The sequence below is a fragment of the Epinephelus fuscoguttatus genome, linkage group LG10 (assembly GCF_011397635.1).
Source record: "Epinephelus fuscoguttatus linkage group LG10, E.fuscoguttatus.final_Chr_v1".
Taxonomy (NCBI): domain Eukaryota; kingdom Metazoa; phylum Chordata; class Actinopteri; order Perciformes; family Serranidae; genus Epinephelus; species Epinephelus fuscoguttatus.
In genome coordinates this window covers 42,878,655-42,900,605 of record NC_064761.1, presented here as the reverse complement: position 1 = coordinate 42,900,605, position 21,951 = coordinate 42,878,655, and the positions used below count along the sequence as shown (strand labels likewise).

Below are 21,951 nucleotides of genomic sequence, written 5' to 3'. Positions count from 1 at the left end.
CACTCACATTACCCTGAGCCCAAGCGTACTCAAGCGTCGGTTGCCTCCGACACATACGTCATCACGTTGAGATACGACCTCTTCATCTGACCAACGTGAACCCTTCGACGCTGCCATTGCTATTGTTGTTGTGGATGGATGGTCGCATGGTTCATACGTCATCACCACATTTCGTGCGTTGCGTTCGTAACCTTGTGCGCATGCGTGACCAAATGTACAGTGCTTAAGCACACCTCTTTCAATCGTACCGGGCCAGGGAAGTGTACCGTACTCAAGCACGGTACACTTACACTCACACTAGCCAAATAATCCGGACTTTAGGGGGCAAATGTGCTTGGGCACGGTACGATTGCCTTAGTCTCTATATGCAGACTCTACATTCAGTGAATCTAGAGTCTGTAGGCAAACCCCGGAGATCTTGCCTCTGGAAGAAGAGTGGAAGAGCCCTGCTTTCCAGTTGTAGGCTGTTTGTAGTCCGCGTGATATTGACCAATCACATTTGAGCCGGCTGCAGTTGTTGCCAGGTTAAACAGTCCGTGCAGTGAACTAATGAGTCGGAACATAATTGGCGTCACTGCAAACTCTGAATCCATCACAATGGTTCAGCATATTTACTTATATATAAACAGAAGTCGGAAACAGAAATTCGCCTCCTCCGCCCAAATCAAACCGGAATGCCAAAAAATTGGGGGTCTGCCCCCAGAGGCTGTATCGCCGTCTGCCTTAAGTCAGACGCCGAATACAGCCGATGGGTTACGTGAATGCGATTGCCTAGTGTGAGTGCGCTATAAGAGAAAGGTGCTGGTGCGACCAGATGAGAACTTTTTAGCACCAGTGCTACCAGTGGAAAAGTAAGTCTAGAGCCCGTCAAGTAAAACTGTGTGGAATAATGGATGTAGTGGAAAGCACCAGGGGTACTGGAAGGTGTCATATGTTTATTTCCCCACCGGTCCCTGACCTATAGTCCAGGAGGTAGTACAGCCAGACAAAGCCTGCTCTGCATGGATATACAGTATTTTAGATGGCTGACAGCAAGCCTACCTGCCAGGTTTGTTGGCTCACAGGGTGTTTGAGTATCTGAGCTACAACGTGTTGACGATGTGTCTGTGAGCTTCTTCTCCTGCAGTGTTTACGTCAGACGGCTTCTATCTGTTCTGACTTACAGCTCCTCCGAGGGAAGGGTCCAGAGAGGAGCCATAATTTCGTGATATACCTTTGTATTGTAGGGAAAGAAAAGTTTTATGTGGAAAGAATGTTCCCCTCCTTCTCTTCGCCTCTTTCTCTTGCTCTTTATCACTCTTGCTGTCTCTCCAGTTCTTTAATTTTAGTCTAAATTTTTCTGTAGCAGCATCATTTAATATCCTCTATGTTATATACATCTGTCCTCATGATACAGTCCAGTCTGCCTCTGCAAAGCTCTCTTTCTCCTCTTACATATTTCTTTCAAACTTCTCCTTAACAAGAATAATGTGATCTTGAATCTCCTGTCTCTGGTGGCCACAGTTCATTTTTATTCTGCCCACTTTCTTTTAATTATTAAATCCCTCTGACCTCCATCAGTGCGTTGACAGCATGTATTGCACTTAAATCAGATCAAAGAACTGACGGCCGTGTCATTCTCTTCACAGATAAAAGCTGAGCTCGTATTTTACATACTGCAATATTTCAAGTTTTACATTCACTGTGGAGATCATTGAAAGTTTCATTTAACTATTCACTGATATGAAGCTGAGTGAAGAGCGAAAGACGATTCGGTGTTTACAAAAGAATTTAATTTGATGAAAACAGGAAGTGCATGTCTCATATTTCCAACTAGACATCCACTGTGGGTTTGTTTATGTCGGCTAAGTGTGTGTGTGTGTGTGTGTGTGTGTGTGTGTGTGTGTGTGTGTGTGTGTGTGTGTGCGCCTCTTTTCAAGTGTCATTAATGTATCTCTACATGGGATAAAAAAAAAAGGGGGCTAGATATAAAATGGCCATGTGACTATACTTACTATAAATACACTGATAAATAACAAACAATGGCAGAGTGACAATATTGTGAACATTTGGCCTGAGTAGAATCACACCTCTTTAAATTACCTTTCACAAATAAAGCCAAAGATATTTACATACCAAAGCCAGCTCAGCCATATGCACATTGGACAAGCACACTGTTGCACCAGTTCGTTTTCTGTTGGGGTCGAATGAATCCCCTGAAGTCCAGACAAAACACAGGAACGAGTAGACAGTAGGTTTGGCAAGTCCTGTCCTCTAACTGTTGGATTCTCTAATCGGCAACATAACTTTAACATTTCATAACTTTTCATGCTTCAATGGTTAAACATCCCCGTACATCCAGTACCCTTTGGTATGGGCGACACTACGTTCATTAGCTGCTCAGAAGAAATCTCATGTCTTTAGTAAATGATCATTTCCCTTTTATTACATACTGAGTTTCAACAAGGGTGACTAAAATAGGGAACTTGAGAGATATACTTCATGGTCCAAGGGAGCTTGACGGACCATTACTAAAGGTGGAGGAGAGCAGTTACTTAGGGAGGGCAGTGGCATTAGTCTTCATCTCAAAGTCAACCTGGGAGCCAGCCACTGCACAGACTGCTGCAGTCATTACTGTCTGGCCATAACACATGCCGCCGTCTCTTCCTCCTTTGTATTTTACAAGGCAGTGTTGTAGGATGGCAGGGATTTCCGGCTCTGCCTTTACAGTCTTTGTTTATGGGTAAATAAAGGTAAGGAAGGAAACTGAGGTGCATTTGAAGGGAGCTGCAGTCCGACGTTTCAGTCGATCGGCCGGATCATGAGGCGCACTGACTTGAGGGAGTAGAAACCTCCTCCGTAGTCTGCCCAGAAGATACCATCCTGAAATTTGCTGCGGTAAACTCCCCCGCTGTACCAGACGCCGTTCAGGTTGGTCTGGCCACATGCATTGTACCACCAGCCGCCCTTATGGAAGTGGGCGCAGTTACCTAGCAGAGAGGGACACATCATAAAGCAAGATGAGTGCGATGGACAGAAAAAGAAGGCGCTTACACTCTGTTGTGTCTAGAGCTGTTCCAGTACTGGAAATGCCTCCGATACTGCTTAAAATGCTTGATGGCGTAACGGCTAGTAAACAAGTGCACACACCGATCCGACATGGCGTAATTTAGTGATAAACTTTAAAACCCCTGAGGTTGTCAATGTTGTGTATGAAATCAAGGTGCTCGATTTAATTTTTCCAGAACATCTCCAGCACACAGCTGTCTAGGAACTTACTTCAAATGGACTCTGCTTCGTTACCGCTGTAAAGTTCCACCAAGCACTCTGATGCGATCGCAACAGCAGTGTTTTTTGACAGACTTACTAATAAATCTAACTGTTCTGTGATCATTTATCCATTCAGTCCTGTTGAAAGGAGCCACTGACGTCATTAGCCATTAACTGAAGTCTACTAAATGCAAGATTTATCCCATGACGCACTGGTTCGAGAGTGTCAACGAGTCAGAGGCTGTGTTGCTGTGTGCGGAACAGTGCTGATTCCAGAGGCCACACGCAATGGAATAACGTGGCATTTTTAGGGCAGTGGCATCAGATTGGTTCTTGGTATGGGCCAGTATGCAAGTTCAGGTATCTGAATAGGTATTGGGAAAGAAAAAATGGTATGTGAACGTCCCTAGTTGTGTCATTATATGACTACTAATATAAGAAATCAAAAAGCATTTGTAAGTCATCTAGCATCCCCCCTTACCAGAAAATGCATCCTTGTCACGATCAAGAGTGGTGAAATGTTTTCCGTTGTGACTGCTGAAGGAGTCGCCGGCGTTGCCCTGGTAGGTGCCGAGTCTCAGCCGATAACCCTCGCTCTCTGGCTCCAGGTGGAAGCTGCTGTACTCGGCATACACCTTCTTCCCCGTCCAGTCCTCCAGCTCTATCATCAGCTTATAGTCGCCCTGTTTCCCCAGGTTGTAAATATTCTCTAGCCCAAGCCAGTGTTCACCGTCTATGTTTCCAAAGCCTCTCTGTGGGGGACACGCACCACAGCATGTTATGTTGTTATTCATTGTTAGTTGTGGTTCATGTTAAAACATTGCATTGCAGTGTAGCACAGACCAACAAAGTGCAGTATTAATTTGTGTGGTGGGGTTAGCCAACTAGTGAAAGAACAGATCTCTCTTTATTCTGCGGTCACTGAGCACAAATCATGTCCAAAAAACACAAACAGTAAAGCAGAGAGAGGTTAATATGATTTCTTAGCAGAGTGTTGAGTTTAAAGGAGTCTGGTGCCTGCAATCAAGTAAAATGAAATCAAATCTGCTTCTCATTGAGACACTAATGTGTTAAGGTTTTGATCTGTGGTTTCTCACTCGAGATGAATTCATTGAATGGCAGGGGCAATGGTGATTTGGCTGCAATTAAATGAATAGTCGAATACAGTAAATGCAGAGCTGAGGAGACACATTTCTGTTCTAGATCCAAACAGCATGTAAGTATTGATTTCTAAATCAAATTTTATGACTGAGAGGAAAACGCTCGTCTTTGCCATGTTTTTTTTTTTTTTTTTAAACAGTTTAAACCGGGAGGCCAGTAAATTTTGTCAGGCTTAGTGTCTGTGTCACTTTTTAGTGTTCCTTCGCCTCTGTCCCCTGCTCGCTCTGTTAGCTCCTGGATCACATCTCAATCACAAAGGCTGACGCACGAAAAGAAAAAGATGAAGGGATCGTTGCCAGGGGGGTTTGAGCTGTATTTCCCTCTCAGCCCACCGTGGCTTTGTGATTGCGTAGATTTGTATGTAGGTCCCTGGCTCAGGTTCTTGGCTGTGATTTCAGTGTGAGGAAATCCACTGCTAAGCTGTTTACATTGATGGAGCAAGTGCTTGCTTAGTGGCCTCAAAATGAACTGCTGAGACTGGGTCGCCAAGGAAATAGAAAAGGGAAAGCTGTGAACACACAGTTCTCCCTCATGCTTAAGAACTGTTTCCTCAGCTTACCTTGTAATTCTCCCAGTTCCGAAAGAAGTTGACAGAGCCGTCTCTCCTCCTTTGCAACACGGTCCATCCTCCGTTGTCGAGGCCATGTTCACACCAGGCTTGGATCAACCGATCACTGCCATCAGTTTTAAGCAGGTACATCCCGCTGGTGCTGTGGCCTGCTTGTCGCACCTGGTAACAGTCTTTGAAGGGACCTGTGCTCAGAAAGATGGTTGTAGAAAAAAAAGGAAGACATTGTGCTAGTGATTTCAACTGTTTGATATGTAAAGAAATCCCTGTGCATTGCACTTTTTCACAATCTGTTGTTTAATTCCAATTTGCATTTTCGATAATATTCTTAATGAGCCTGTTTACTGGAATTAACATGCATCTTGGGTGATCCGATCACAGTGGACAGCACTAAATATAATAAACAAACCACCAAGATGCATTGTGATCTGAGGATTACAATGTCTGGGATGCATTTGACCACATATCCTTTGTAGTGTAAACATTAACGTGTCCTGATGCTTCCCCAACAAGCACGTAACAGGAAAATTTGTCATCAACGTAGGACATGGTGGTTTATTTGGTGACAGCACACGAATGTTCTGTAACCTGCCAATTTTACAATGAGTTGGACAAAGTGTTCTGGGACTGTCCATCGTTTTGACCTGACACAACAGCCAATGGGCCCTCTGACCCTCGAGCACAAGTAACATAGGCAGCAATGAAATATGAACACAGGCAGTCAGCTGGAGCCGCATGACAGACACGTGTAAATGTCGATGTTTTTCAGCTGTCCACTTGTGTTGGAATCACTGAAATCCATGTTAATATCAGGTGTAAACAGGCTCCAAGGTCCTCCGTGTCCCAGGTGTTTTGGGTTCAGTAGTTGATAATGCTTTGCCCCTGGGGCAACGAAAATGTTAAAATGGTTTATTCAGCCAGTAAAAACCCAGAAATGACCATAAAACTTAAAGGCTTTGTACTTTGTACATTCATATATTTTGTTACTGACTCTTGATCTTGAAAGCCATCCATTGCATGAATCAGTCAGTTTTAGCTCCCTGAACAAATGCACCATACTGCACATTCAACTGAACAAGATGTCTTCCTTTTTATTGCGTATGCAAAAGTCATCATCATCAGTCTAGGGGCTCTAGACAGCAGACAAGATAAAAGTTGGGAAGGAGTGCTAGACCCCATGGTTTGACTGGATGTATCAATGTGGCTGCATTCTTTGGAAATCATCTGCTGTTGCTCAGGCCATCCAAACGTTATAGAATTACACAAACATTCATGTGCACACTTCATTTGTTAAATGAATATTCTTCTACATGTAGCCTTGGGATGAAGCCATGTGCTAGCACTGCACCCAAAGCTAAAGAAGCTGAACCTAAACCCAGCATATTTCCTCTGTTTTCCCCAGTGTGAATATGTATTAAACCAGTATGAACACCGGCATTGTGTGGGGCCCTCCAGGGCCTAAAGGCCCTTAGAAGATGGTTTTCTCAGCTGAGTGTAAGAGCACATAGGGACCCAGTGTAATACCCCAGCACAGACACCTAAAACTCCCCAGCATAAGCTATGTATTTTGCTAGTAATGATATGTCTTCATCAGAGCTGTCAGTGAGGGGGCTCTCTGACATGTTCGCCTTTTCTCCTCTTCTGCCACTTTCTTGTTAGTTTTTCGAAACAGAGCTTTAAGGGGTCGAACTTAAAAATAAATCGAGTCAACGAGCCATAGTGGTTTAAAAGGGCTCAACTAGACCAAACTGTGGTCAGGCAATGTGTATTTACAGTAGTAGTGAACGTACATGTAAGAGAGCCTATTAATGGTTTTTGGCGTGTGTTTGGGTTGAACTTTTACCCATTTTCCTTTCTGATTTAGATACATACCATCTGTCGGAAAGTGTATATTCATTCATGTATACTCATAATATCATAAGAATTCATTCCAAAGTACAAGTACGCATCCTTATCTCCAGGAATTGGATAAATATGTTTTATGGAGACAAGAGGTAGAAATATTTCAGCAGGGTTGTTTTTCTTTTCCAGAAAATTAAACGGTGATGGATGATGTGTCGGCAACCAAAACAAATATGATCCATCCCTGGCTTTCCGTTGTTTCTCTTGGTTGTAGATAAATTGTGGTGTCCAGATAGAGAGCTTTGTTTCTGTCATAGACAAAAAATAAATTCTGGAAGTTTGTGAAAGCAGCAGCTTAATGCTTAATGGCGTACTTCACCTACAAAATAATAATAAATCAATAACTCACCTCGTGTTACATTGAATTCATAAAGGAAACTTTGTTTTTTGACGTCTCCACAGTGAATCAAGAAGCCAAAACCAGAGAAAGATCTTGATGAATTTGAGGGGGATGCGTTTAACATCAGCAAAACTATATCAGAACATCCGTTTACAAACTCTCTTAAAACATGTGCAGTATAGTCCAAGTGTCATTAATCCAGTTCCTGAACACATGCATTACAGTCCCTCCAGGATTTCACGGGTTGTTTTTAGGATTTTTGTGGGCTTGAAATGCTTGATTTTACAACAGCTTTTCAAAAAAATTGCAATAAATGTAGTGTTAATGGGCATTTTTTGCAATAATACTGAGGAGGCAAGTGGAAATTGCAGACATAGTTGTGATGCTGTCCTGGATTTGGAGTGCATCATTATGAGCACTCAGTGTTTCCCACAGAATTAGAATCTGTTTGTAATGGTAGGGGGGTGGGGGGCTTGGTGTTAGATGTTAACCGCTGCTGTTGGGCTTCTGCCCAAGCGGCAAAATGTGACGAGTAGAAATGAGATCACGTGCTGTTTTAACTTTTGCTAACCAGGCAGAGGAAGCAAGAGGAGAGCCTCTCACAGGGACAGTCTTTCAGTGCTCCATCGAATGGCATTAACAGCTGATCTGTGGCTATCAACTGTTAACGCCCCCTACCTTTACAAATGTTTTCTGCAATTTTCACTTGCCTCCACAATTTCATTGCATAAAATACGTAAAGATGTTTTTTAGAAAAGCTGCCATGAATCAGGCATTTCAGGTATCCCAAAAACAGCCCACAGAACCCTGGAGCGACTGAAATGCATGTGTTGGGAAGTACTGAGCATTTGACTGGATAAATCAGACTTGGATATACTGCACAAATGTTTCGAGACAGTTTTGCTGTTGTTAAAGGTAGGGTCTGGAGGATTTTCCAGTTGCTGTTTGTAAACACACATTCAAATTCAGCCCCTCCTATCAGGCTCAACTCTCCCGGGTGTACGGAGCCCGGAGGTACGGAAGAAGGCTTCACAGAAGAGGTTCAGGCAAGGCTTGCGCTGGTGCACGCTCGGACACGCTCGGGCACGGCACCTGCGCTCTCTCATTGGCTGGGGAAATCTACGCCCAGAAGCAGTCTGAGCTCACAAAAACATCAAAATACAGTTAAAGGGCAGGAGCTCTGCAAACAGAGTCACCACCACACATGAGTAGAAGCCCATAGGTGATGATTAAGCAGGATTTCATTTGTATATGTCTATATTTTGTTTTGTTTGATAATCCTCCAAATCCTACCTTTAAATGCGAACCCCTCTGACTTTAATTCATCAAGAATTATTTCCATTTTTTGATTCTTCATTCACCCTGGAGGCAAGCGAGAAAAGAAATTTTTCTGTATGAATTCAACGTAACACAAGTGGAGTAACTCATATATAAATGAGGATTTTGTTGGTGAAGTATTCCTCTACACTTAATCCAGCTGAGACTCAGTGGAGCTGCAGGATTATTACATTGAAGCTCTCAGTTCTAATGAGCTATATTTGACTAATACAATGCTAAAATTACAGTTCAACAAGGGCTTTGCTAGAAATAACTATGAGAACACTCAGTCCTTTTTCATCTACAAGCAGAGTCCTTGCCATTTGACCTCCCCAAACCACTTCACCGCCCTCATTTTCCATCTCTGTGTTTCCTTAGTTTTTTTTTTTTCCTTCTCCATGGAGGCTTTTGAAATATGGCCCCTTTGCCTTTCAGCTGCAAAACATGTTACATGTTCTAGTACGGCAGGAACAGAGAGCTGATGTTTCATTAAAATGCTGTGATTTAAGAGGTAGCTCTTGTAGTTTAGCACCTTGCTTTGCTAAATGGTACCACCCTCTTTCTCTAACGCCACATATCAAGATAGTATTGATATCTTTAAATGGAGTCGTTAAGAGTCAGAATTATCCAGAGCTTTAAATATTTGATTTAAGGTATTCTCACCTCAGCATGTAAACCATTATTATGTCACCCTACTAAGTGGCTCCTGTGTCAGTATTCAGACAGATCTTCATTTCTTCCCCTTCTTGTCTGAGGGATGTTATGGATGATTTCATCCATTTTACCATCTGGTTGTATAACCTCTGTCAACGTTCCCCGCCATCATCTAATCGCCAGTCAAAATACAACAGCCCTGACCAATCTTTAGGAGTCATTTCCAAGTAGCATTCTAACCTTGCAAATTGGTTTCACATTGGAGACAGTCTTTGCTCAGAGCAGCCTCATCCATCTCATTTGATAGCTTTGTCTAGCGGGCTGAGACATGACGGAGTGCTCCATCAGATGTGTTCTATGTTTGTAAATACCTTGCCGATTTATGCCGTGCACAGACTGAATGTAAATCTGACTAAAACCTCGCAGTAGATATCTATTCCCGTTCTCTGAAGTCTTTTAATGCTCTTCAAAGAGGCCTAATCCACATCCTACTAATTTAGTACATATGCTCAGTGCACTGCAGCCAATACAGGCAGCCAAGTGGGAATCATAGGAATGTATGATTTCACCGCCTCTGTTCCATGCCAAGGATTAGCCAACTGTGCCTCAGCAGTACCCACTGTTGCGAGAAAGAGTCCTTAGTAATTGTCCTAATTAATGGTACACACAACTACTAAAGTACAATTACCAAAGTGTTCAATCACTTATATTTCATCATCTCCTGCCACTTTAAAATTTGTACATACCATCAGATGTAAGTGTTCCCTGTGGCGGTGGAGGTTCAATTCCAAATGGGCTTGCAGTAGGGGCGTCCATGCGCGATCCTCTAGGAAAGGCCCGGTTGTTATTGTCCCTCTGTATCTCGTTGGTGAAACGATTGTTAACCGGTATATTCTGTGGCACCACCTGTACCAGCGGGGGAACTACAGGCAGCTCACTGCGTCCCAGTGTCCTCAGGCACTGCTCCTCCAATGCAGAGATGAGAATTGACTGGTTGTTGACCACCCCGGCCATCACGGCAAACCTGGCCTCCAGCTCCTTGTACCTTGAAGCCAGTCGCATCATCTCCGAGGTCACATTGAGGACGCGGTTCTCCAGCTGGGCCAGCTCCAGAGAGTTGTCTCTTTTCCTGATGATCTCATGCAGCAGCTGCATATAGAGTTGGGTCACCCTGGAGTTCATGTTCCTGCTCTCCTTCCGCAGCAGCTTCATCTCGTTCACTAAGTTACCATCCACATCCACCACCAGCTGCAGCGTCTCAATCTCACGCCGCTGTTTGTTGAGCACCTCCCGCACATCTGCAATGTCCATACGCGTCACTCTGTCCTTGTCTGGCTGGGGGCCTGTGGTGCTGGCACAGATTGGACCTGATGACAGATAAGAATTGATTAGGAGATTACTAAGAAGAAGCAATATGATGAATAACTGAAAGTCCATTAAAAAAGAAATTATCCTTTGAACCTGTGATTTTCTGCTCGGGCACAAGGAAGGTGTAGGAACACTTTTTGGCATCAGGGTTGATGGGGGCTCGTTTACTCCTCTTCAGTGAAACCTCTTTGGTCCTCCGGGCTTCCCTGGAGCTCGCACAGTAACTTTGCTCCCACAGGGAGAGGCAGAGCAGGGCACACAGGCTCCACATCAGCCCCTGCATAGCTGCTGGCTGGTTAGATGGATAGATGGACAGCTACTGGCGCTCCCTCCAACTCCCCCCAGGCCTCCCTGTAAAAATACAAGATCTGAAGAGTTGGGACTCTGAAACAGACATTTCTTTGTTTACAGAGAGCTAACAAAGGGAATGTTAACGGCAGGAGTGTTGATTGTATGTTATTCCAGAGCAGGGGAACTTACTGCTGAAAGATTATAATGACTAGGTATTTGACACTTTTTCAAAATATTCACAGGCAATCAGCAATTGTTTAAAAAAAGTGATTACTCTGTGTGCAGTAGCAGAGTTGTCAGGTCATTGTTCCACACAGCATCGGTTGTGTGGAAAGACTGAAAGAGAGAACACATTGGCCGTCCAGCCCACGGGATGAAGTCTGCTTTCTGTCTCGGTTAGTTCCACCGCTGACAGACACCCCATTTTTCTGAGGTCCTGTTGGTTTCCCCTCAGTTAAAGAGGTCTGCTATGTGGCTGCTGGCTGGGCTTTATCTTTGGTACTTGCCCTCACTCTTACGTCACCTTCTTTACTCTGGGAATTAGATTCTTTAGTTTCTTTTGCAAATTCCTATCCTCTTGTCTTGCATGGTTTTTACCTTAATGGTCTTTCTTACTCGCAGCGAGAGTTCCAGAAATCCAGGAAGTTTTTAGCATGTTGACCGCAAGAACTATCCTGTTTAAACCTAGTGTCTAGTATTTGTTTCTGGGGTATATTGTGGTTCCTGCCCCCCAACAGTCACTGCTCCTGAGTTAGTACAGCCTGTGTTTGCAGTGTAAATGGCTGATTTGTCCAACACAAACTGTGACGACCACAGCTCATGTGGAGCATTCAAACTTTCAAACACCAGGGGTTGTCACTATATTAGGAGGAGGGTGGGAATATTCTTCTAATGTTAACTTTGAAATCAAGGTTAAGTAGCCTACTTTTTGTCTGATCTAAAATAAATGGGATTAAAGAGAAGCTTGATTTCACTTGTGTATTGTTTCAATGCAATTAGACAATAAAGCTGAATGAAATACACTCTCTCTGCTGCTTTTGATGAGGGCGTATTGCGTCAAGGTTGTTTTTAATCTCCCTCTCTACATCTGCGTCTTCTTTCCAACATTGATTCAAACATCACTGTCGGCATGCAAACTAAACATAATAAACAGTCATTGCTTTTTAATTCGTGATTTATCTTCACACGTGTTTGGACGCAACAGAGATTCAAACTCAAATCTCTTAGGGAACTCTTAGCTTTTGATTTATGTCCTTATGTTTGAAATATTTCCTTAAAAAAAAAAAAAAAAGGCCTCTGGGAGCGTTCAAGACCTCCTTCCTGCTCAGAGGTCTAACCTTATTGTCCTGTACAACAGTGCTGTGTGTGTGCGTGTGTGTGCATAGTGTCCCCCCTCCCAGTAAAACACATTGACCTTGATGCAGCTTCCTGTGAGACAGGTTAAATATGCTCACCGCTGAGCGCCCACTGCTCCACGTGGCTCCATTCATCCAGCGGGAATGTGTAGTAGGAGGTAGTATTTGTGTTTCACTTGAACAATTTAAAGAAAACACGCAGAGAGGCAGTCACTACAGGGGTGTGAGACGGAGGCAAGAAAACTGTGTGTGCAAAGTTGTCTTCAGCCTTGTCTAATTTGAGGGGCGACTGCTGGCACTCCCTCGACTCTCTCTTATCCCTGCTGATTCAAGTTCTGTTTCTCATCAATGCACCAGCACAAAAACACTTACAAAGACACACACACTGCCCCATTTGACACCCCGGCCTCGGCCTGCGCAAAGCCAAGACTAGTCTAGTCCTCCTAATCCACTTCATCACTCCTCAGCCACTCTTTACTCCGTGCCACATCATTAAGTCCTACCTCCACCCTGAGACTCAGGCCCTGTGTGTCTTCCTTATGACGCCATTGTGGTTCTTTAGGAATTCTGGCAATTCTGTCACTTGGAACAATGTGGAGCGGGGACAGGATTACAGCGAGTACTGCAGATCTGCAGATCATACTGGTATGCTTAAGCTCGTGTGTCCATCTGTATGATTGAATGCTGTGTGTGCATGACTATCCAGAGACGTTATTCAGTTTCATGGTCGTGTGTTTTTCCAGCAGGATGTGTCTGACAGCGTAACCAGGTACTGTATCCTTGCTGACCTCAGTGAGAGCTGCTAATGACTTTAACAGCAGCGTCAGCAGTATCAGTTCTCTCTTCCAAACTATGACTGGCTTTCTGCTGTTGCTGGAAGCTCCATAAAGCGTCCATATACAACATCATCTGCAACATCATCTACATGTCCCCTTAGCATGAACAGGACGGGCAACGTTACAGCTCATCCATCAGCCATCACCTTCCTCAATTCCCATCTCTTTCTTGTTATCCTTTTCTTTCCTCCTTTCCCTTTCTTTCCTGTCTACTGGAGTCTGATTTCCTCCTGGGTGGTGGTTCAGAGTACGAGGGGCCTAGCTTCTTTCATGGAACCGCAATATATCAAAGACATTCCAGGGAACGTGAAGAGGTCACCAGTGTGTGTTGAAGGTACAAAGTTTACAGCGTCTCCTCAGAGCACGCAGAGCGGCTTCTTTTTTCTACCCCAAACAAACCGAAACTAAATACTGCTGAAGTGTTTGGGGACGGGGAGCGCTACTGAGTGGAAAACATAAAGTTGCTCACCTGTGGGCGTAAAACTTCATACATGCGAATATGCCTTCATGTTCTGTGGTTGCAGTTGGTATGCCAATACGTTGTGTTTTTGTTTTGTAGATGGGAAATTTGGATTCTCTCTGTATGTGTAACTTCTGCGTTTGTACCAATGTGTGCAGCTGCCCTGCTTCACCAACTGTAATGGGTCAGCAGAGCTGGAATGGGCCATTATTCCAACAATAGCTCACATCTGCTGCTTTTCACATTCAACAACAAAAGAAGCAACAAATAATTTAAGTCCACGGATGGCTGACGAGACAGGCTGCACTTAAATCTGACAGACCAGCTTGTTTACTGAATGCAGTTTTAGTTTACAGTGGAAGCACTGTGCAGTTCCGGTGTGTATGCGGGTGACAAGTTAATACAAGTTTGATGCGTGTGCGTTGTTTGATTTCCATTCCCTGGACAAAGCTCACGTCTAGCTCACATGTACTGCATGTCTGGTGTTGTGTGCTTTGGCACGAATGAGCAATTTTCCTGCACATGTTTCTAACTATTATTCAGCTGTAAATGCATCATGAGGTGCTTTAGAGGAATGTTACTTACAATCAGAACCTAGAGGAGCACTGAGCTATGTGCACAGATTCTACAGAGACCGAACAAGGGGATGAGATGAGGAGTGACAGTCAGAGAGGCTGAAACAAAGATTTAGAAGGATAGCACAGACACTAGTAGATTAAAGATGGAAGAGACTGCTGTAACAGTGATAGAAAGTGGGTCATGGCCCTTTTTCCTTTCCTGGCCAGGCATCATGAACATAACTTGAGGCAAAGCCTCTCTTAAATGAAATACTTGTATTCCTTCTTTTGCAGTCTTTTCTGTGCCTGTGTAAACCCTCTCCTTCTTACCCTCCTTTCCTTCCGTTTTTGAATACTTTCCTTTCTCTTTGCATTCTCTGTTTTGCGTCCCTCTGCCTCTTTCGTCTCCAGGTCTTTAGGTTAAAGCTAAATCACTTAAGCAGCAGATTGCAGATACATATGGAGGTCATAGGCTGTGAGCAGCACAGCAAATAAAGGCAATTGAAACCAATGTTCTCCTTAATATGAGTAGGATTTATTAAGTTTCTTGTTGGCTCAGCCCTACTGACAAACAGCTCTTGTATCCCATAACATTCATGTGAAACCAGTGTGTGGAATAAAGGATTTGGAGCAGAGCTCTAACTCCGCCTGCCTTTTATTTTGGCAACAGTATGAGCTTCATAAGTCTTCCTAAGTGCACTGCTGGGTCCTCACCCACTAATAGTTATTAATAGTCAGGAGACATATGACAGTGGCTTTTTAATTGTCCTCACTCCCCACTTTCTGGCTCTCTCTTTCTGTGTGTGCTGTGGTGTAATTTATTTTCATGGCTTTTATTGGAACAGTCTAAGGACAGGCAGCGTTTATCTGTAGCATACTTCCTTTGCTCTTTTCATGCCTCTATAAAGCCCACAACTATTTCAGGTTGGGTTTAGCTTGCTTTAATTATGTGGAGGTGTATATATATATATATATATATATATTTAGCGAGGACACTGGCTTTCATCTCTTGGTTTTCTGTGTTGATGAGCTGATGTTGTGCATTAATGGTGATTAGGTTTGCGCCCGAGCAGGAGACAGAAATAAGTCTTTTCTGCATGTCGTCAGAGAGGAAATGACCAGAGAACTCATTAAGCCAGACGGCTGCTTACATTACTGCGAGACAGGACAAATTTGTTTAGCCTCGTTGGTTAAACAGCGTAATGACTGTTGGTTGTTACCTCAGACAGACAGCCATATGTCACACTGGTGGCTTCGGGTTACTCTGTATGTTTTGGCAAAAACTCCTCCAAGAACGCAGACATCATTTTGTGACCTGAACCAAAGCAAACTCCGTATTAAACTGATTGATAAACTATTGGTATGCTTCCATGGAAAATTGGCTCTCTGCAGGTTTTTGTTGTGTGTCACTATCATACAGGTTTTATTAGACTTGTAACATTCACTCAGTTGCCAGTTTTTTTTAGGATACCTAGGTAAAAGTAATGCATTCTGACGCAACACTCAATAAATCAACATCTCTGAACAGTTTCAACAAAAACAGAACATCATAACCCTCATGTAAGTAGGATTTATTGCAGCTCTTTTGTATTGGAGTGAATTAGTTTTAGCTAGGTCACCTAAAGCCCCTTTTCCACTGGACAAAAAACCCACTAATAGCCTTTCCCACTAAAAATGAGCATGTATATGACCAGAGCAGTGTACACAGCTCTGCAGTAAATGAGTATACCCTACTTTCTTTCTTTTTCACTGCTGTTTCACATTCTGTGTCACAAACAAGATTGATAAACAGTAGAAAGCAGCATAGAGGCCAGTGGAAAAAGTTATGGTGGTTATTTCTTGTTTTTACTGTTTCTTATTCAGTTGCTCTTTCAAACTTGCCGCCATTTCAGTTTGAACAATGTTTGCACACTGCTTGGACGCAGACACATTGTATTTGTGGCGTTCTGTCATTGCATTGTGCAAGAGAAGGGGCAGAAATTAGCGCGTCCACTCAGGTGTCATGGTTCCATCACGGCCGTCTGGAGCCGGAGCAGATAAATACTGTGACTACTGAAAAGTCATTTGTCCTGGGAGTGAATGCTAGATGTTAGTGGATGTTAGCAGGTTTTTGTCCAGTGGGAAAGGGACATATTAATTTGCTTTTTGTCTTAAGTGGGAAAGGTATCAATCAGCATTCATTCTGGGACAAATGACTGCAGCAGTCGCAGGTATTTATCAGCTCCAGCTCTGATTAGCAGTGATGGAAACATAACACCCAGAACTCCTTTCTGGCGCGACCGTCGACAACTTTCGCAACTCTTTGTCGTGACCGCAAATTCCGTCCCTCTCCGTCCAAGCAGCGCCTAACATAGTTTGAAATTAGTCGGCACAACGTTTGAAAGAGGGAAACAGATATAGAAAAGAAGTAACCACCGTAACAATTTCACTACTGCTTGCTAAATGGGTTTTCTGGCACATTCTTGACATTAAATGTGACACACCAGAAACAAAACAGAAAAGTATACTTGTTTACTGGCAATCGGAAACAAGGCCATCGCCAAGTTTTAGTGGGTATTCCTGCATTTAAAAAACCTGCATGTATGTGCTAATTTTGGTGGACAAAGGGTATATTAAACTGGCACAGAGTCTTAGAAGATGGTAGCAGATAGTAGAGTCAGATAATCAAACTTGATAGTGTGTCTTTGCTGATACTTTGCGCTCAGAATCTGTTGTGTTAAAGTGCTGGTACATGTGGTGCACTGGGCTGTTGATGCATGTATCAGGTGAGGAGCATGAACTCGAGCCCATGATGTAGATTCAGACTGTCATCCTGCCAGAAGTGAGGTTTGACTGCTGTACGGGTTTCTGAGCTGAGTTTCAGACCTGGTCTCCTACAGAGATTTACCAGTTCTGATGTGTCAGTCTGTAGCCTGATGGATTGCAGTTCAAAAAGCGAAAGAGAATTTGATTTATATTTTCATAGCCAATGTATTTCCAAGCCTCAAAATCCCCAGCTTCCACTCCCCCATCTGGTCCTCAGACTTTCCCACAACAAGTCCAAAATGCCCTAAAACACACAACACATCGTCGCTGGACAGAAGAAAGAGAAAAGTAAAAACAAGACGAGGGATGTGTGAAGGAGAGAGGAGGGTTTGGATTTGGAGCAACAATAAACAGCAGCGCTGCTTTACATGACAACATGGAGCTCAGCCAGCTCTACTGTTGGTGCACAGCCAGAGACCGACTTCCTCCGCAGCCTTTCATCCATACATGATGTCACCAGCCACCGTTTTTGAGTTACATGACCACTCATATGTTCTGTCCTTCAAAGACACAAATTGACTAATGCTTTTGTGCTCGCTGAAACAATTGTTGTGGGAGAGTGAAGGAGAAGTGACAGCCGAGCGAGGAAACATCTGACTAGTTGGGAATAAAGGACAGAATAAAGATAAGCGCGAAGAAATATGGGAGGCTATCGAGGACGGGGGCTGGAGAGGTGAACGCAGTATGAGTGGGAGCAGTAAAAGAACTGACATTATGAAACGATTAATGAAAACAAAAACAACACTACAGTCTTAAAAACAGCATAAAAACAAGGGGAAAACTCATAAAACAAATTAAAGAAATATTACAGAGATTAAATACTGCTACCACAGTGGAATAGGAAATACATCGCGGCGCAGTAATAATGGAGTTGTTTTATATCTCCTCATTAAACCGTGCATGTTGGAAATATTAAAAGCTAGAATAGGATTTTCTCTGCGTTTATAACTTGAGCTTTTTATTGAGAACGGTGCCGCCTGCTAGAATAAAAAAATGAAGGATGGGGTGGAAAAGCAAAGACGTTTTGTTAGATGAAGTGGCTCTGGTAAGGAAGGCCGGTGGTTAGAGAAGAACCATTCAAATGAAATGCCACAAGTGGTTCCTGCTCTCTAGCTGTTGAGTTGTCTCCCTTCATGATGCTGTATTACTGAGGAGGGAGCCCCCAGACTCCGCCCTGCGTCCCCCATCTGTTTTCCTTCTTCCTCTGTAGTGAAACTCTAAACATGTGGGCTGATGCTGGGGGGGTCAGAGGTCTATATGTGGGATTAGGGTGCAGCCCCACCCTTCCTCGCCTCCACCCGTCCGCTCCACAACCCCTTGCAATCAATCGGCCTTTGTGGAAAACAGGAGAGCGTGTTCCCCCTCTTCCTCTTCTTCTTTTTTTTTTTTTTAATGCACATAGATGCACAGACACATAGTTCTTGTGTTTGAGGTCTCCAGGGGAGCAGAGTTCATGTAAGGCCGTCCCTCTCTATCTGTCATACTTTGTCAAGATAAGGACTCTCAACTCTCCAACACCCTCCTCTGTCACTACACTCATTCTCTTACCTCCCCCCCTCCCAGAGCAAACACACAGCCACTGCCCCTCAACACAAACACAGCTCTCCTTTTACACACTTGCAGTGATACATGCAGGCACAGTAACCCCAGTAATTTATTACCCTGGCTGACAGATTAGCTGTTACCTTTTCCGTTCAGGTGGCTTTGCTCTGATTAAATTAAACTGGTAAAGTGACACTTTGGCTTTGAAGGAGCACATGCTGCCACGAAGGTTTCACGCATTAGAAAAGAGCCGGAGGAGGGTCAGGGGAGAGAGGAGAGCCAGGAGGAAGGAGTGTTAAAATTTTTACAGCATTTATGTAAATGTTTGTTTGGCTGGATGGTGTACATTTTCAGGTTGAGCAGATCAGTCGCAACTTTTCCCCAGTTTTATTTTCTCCCTTGAGTCACACCCTCACCTTAAGCTCCTACCTCCTCCTGCATGTGCTTTCTATTAGTTGAATCAGCAAGGAAGAGCACGTAAATTCACACACACTCATTGCCCACTGGCTCTACTTAGTAACATGCCTCTACTTCTCTTGTCAATTTGTCCTGACCTCCAGGCTGACCTCTTCCTCCCGATGGTGACCTGTCCGTTCAACTGTGTCCAAGCTCTCATTAGGGGGATTTCAAATGAGCTTCACAGAACAGCTGCAGACTTGTCTTTGAATTTTCCTCCTTTTTCCCCCCTCACAGTCATTTTTTGTTATTCTAAAGCCCAATCCAGTAGTTCTACAGGCAGCCCTGTAGCTCATGATGTAGATTTGAGTTAAGAGATCCAATGTGTCCGGCTTGTTGTGCTGCGGTTGGATTTAACCACATGTGGTCAGCGCGGCGTAACAGCAGTGTTTTCAGACAGGTCTGTGTCTGTATCCAGTGTGTGTTATCTGCTTCTATATGCGTCTCACTGATAAGATCAGCCTAGCTGTGTCTGCGAAGGGTCCACACACAGCCTCAGGTCACATAGTGAGATACGATTGGCCGCATGCCCATTGCCCCCCCTCTCAAAAAACACAAGTTGGCTGGTGCTGGCTGAGTGAGCTATCAGTCTCCTGCTGTGTTACAACATAGTCTGTGACAGTATGGATGAAGTCAGCGTTTAACTGGCTCTGACAGCCCTCCACGCACTACCTGACCGCTATTTATTGGCTGTTCCAGGGTCTGTTAAAAACTTAAAATAGGAAAGACATCAAACAGAAAGTCTGCTGTGATTTAAAGTCCTGGGTGAGGGTTAAGAGAATATGTGTGGACTGCTTTGTAATGACCCATTTAAAGCTCTCTCCCAGGCCCTGTCGCCCATGAGGCCAGATTTCAGGTGAACCCGAGGGCCAAGCACCGCCGCTGCAGCACAGAATGTTCTGGATACTCGTCAGACAGCTGCTCCCTCCTTCTCTTTATCTTTTCAGCTCTCTTTTTTTCTTCTTTTCCAGGCTGAGTTATTGAAGGTATTGATCTTCTGATTTATTACGGGAAAAACCAGCAAGCTCAAGAAATGTTTTCTTAGCCTTTTGCCATTCCCTCATTTTTGACTTTTTCTCCAAGCTTATTGAAGCTCAAAGAGTGTGTGTTCTCTTATGTGTGTGTGTGTGTGTGTGTGTGTGTGCACTCTGCACTGTCCTCCCTCTCATGGTCGTTTACAGCATTCACAGATGTGGCTTTGTAGCGAACAGAATATTTTCCACAGATCCCACCAACAGGCCCGGACCCTAAGTGAAAACATTTGAAGATAATTGTGACTCGGTGATATGGAAGTGCACCAGATTGATGCTGTTAGCGTTCAAAGCTTTTGCTATCATGGCAAGGTTGTGACTGAAGTGTCTTGTATCCACAGGGTGTATTTGATAGAGGATGTGGTTAGGGTTGGATAACATCGTATCATCACTTTTTTCCCTCCCTAACATGACTGTGGAACGGACTTCTCTCAGAGTCTGTTAACAGATTTCACAAACTACAGTGTGTTTTCTGTGCGCCTCAGCGTCTGATCTCAGGACCTTTATATGTAACAAGGAGAAGCATGTGCTGAGAGACATGTCATCGCCTCATTAGGCGTAATATTATTGATCTAACCCCGATTCCACGGGGTTAACTCGCCTCCATCCCTGCACCCCTGTTAGTGGCCAGGCTCAGATGGTGCTGTATTAGGAAACCAAAAGCCAAGAAAAAATAAACAAGCCTGGCTCCAGAGCTCGAATCTCTACATCTGATCAGATCAGCCTCCCCCAAGTGTTTCACTGGAATGCCCTACTTTTCTTTCTCTTCTTTTTTTCTGTCTGTCTTTGGCTGTGTGTTTATCTTCAGGTTGGGCGTAGTGTAAAACTGAAATAAATTTTAACAGCTGGAGTATTTCTCCTTGTTACATCTAAGAAAACACTTGAGTCTCCTGCAGCACATTTTCATTATTTTGGGCTTTTTTCTCTTTATATTCTTTTATTAAAGTTTACCCTCGACACAATAGACATGCCAAAATCACCAAGCACATTCCTTAACAAATGCGTTGCTGTATTTTGCCTTCACAGATGGCGTCCCACACACCCTTAACATCCCTGACCTGCTCACATGTCTTGAACGTATACACATGATGCAGTTCTCAGCATGCTGTACACAGTATATATCCCAGGCCTCAGACTCCAGAGGAAAGCCAAAGAAGCGTTGCTAAATGTTTCTGTCTGCAGCCGGAGCCTCCAGTCACGAAACGTCTTAACCTCTCCAACCTCTCAGCCAGAGCTCTCACAGCTGCCCAGACTCTCATACATACACCTACACACACACACACACACACACACACTTTGTCATGCTGACACACACTCCAAAAGCAAACTTGGAAACAGAATGAACTCAGGCAGCATTTACCTTCTTTGTGTTACCAGCAGTGGGGGTGTGTTTCCTTCAGTTATAGTTTCACGTGTGTATTGTGTTGTGTCTTCACCGAGCTGCAGTGCTCAGGACTCATCTCTCTGTCTCTTTGTCTCCAGTCTTCTGAGGTTGCTCCCCTCCACTCACTCCTTCTGTCCTGCAGCTGAAAATCACAGTATATATATGGAGCCCTTTTTTTGCCAAAGGCCTACTTCCCAAAGATGTGCTCCTCTCTGTGGACTCAGCTGTCCTGGGGCCCGGGCTGGGGCATGGTTCAATAGCCGGCCACTTCAACAGACTGAGCTCTGAAGACTGATGCCTTGAGTTTTTCACAAAGGATGGGGGAGACTAGAGGAGGGAGGGGAAGGAGGAAGAGAGGGGAGGAGAAGGGGGATGAGGGTGTGGGAGTTTGAGATTGCCTTTTTTTTTTCTTCTTCTTCCCCTCTCTATTTTTTGGAGTGGCCCAGCCCACCTCTGATGTCACTCTGATGGAAAAAAGACAGAAAAAGAGAATAACAGAGCTGCCTCATTAAGTTTCCCATCCTCAACAATGACCGTCATGGTTCTTATATAGAAGAAATAAAAGGAAATGAGATCTGCTTGAATTCAGAAGTGTTTTTGCTGAGTCTGGGGCACAGGCACGAACTGCTTTTACCATTTTTTCTTTAATTGCAACCCACAATTCTCCTCATTTTT

General features: G+C 44.0%; 2 protein-coding genes across 7 annotated transcripts in view; one reads left to right on the top strand and one right to left on the bottom strand.

The window, feature by feature from the left end:
* Window positions 1-21,951, top strand: part of ralgps2 (Ral GEF with PH domain and SH3 binding motif 2) — a 100,785-nt gene that overhangs the window by 64,063 nt on the left and 14,771 nt on the right. The window lies entirely within an intron of this gene.
* On the bottom strand, window positions 1,612-21,579 carry angptl1a (angiopoietin-like 1a). Its single transcript, XM_049588203.1, has 6 exons — window positions 21,253-21,579; window positions 10,653-10,910; window positions 9,938-10,558; window positions 4,970-5,163; window positions 3,731-4,001; window positions 1,612-2,969 (listed from the first exon to the last, which is right to left on the bottom strand). Exons 2-6 carry the CDS (start codon window positions 10,840-10,842, stop codon window positions 2,782-2,784), a joined length of 1,464 nt encoding a protein of 487 aa, XP_049444160.1. The 5' UTR covers window positions 10,843-10,910; window positions 21,253-21,579; the 3' UTR covers window positions 1,612-2,781.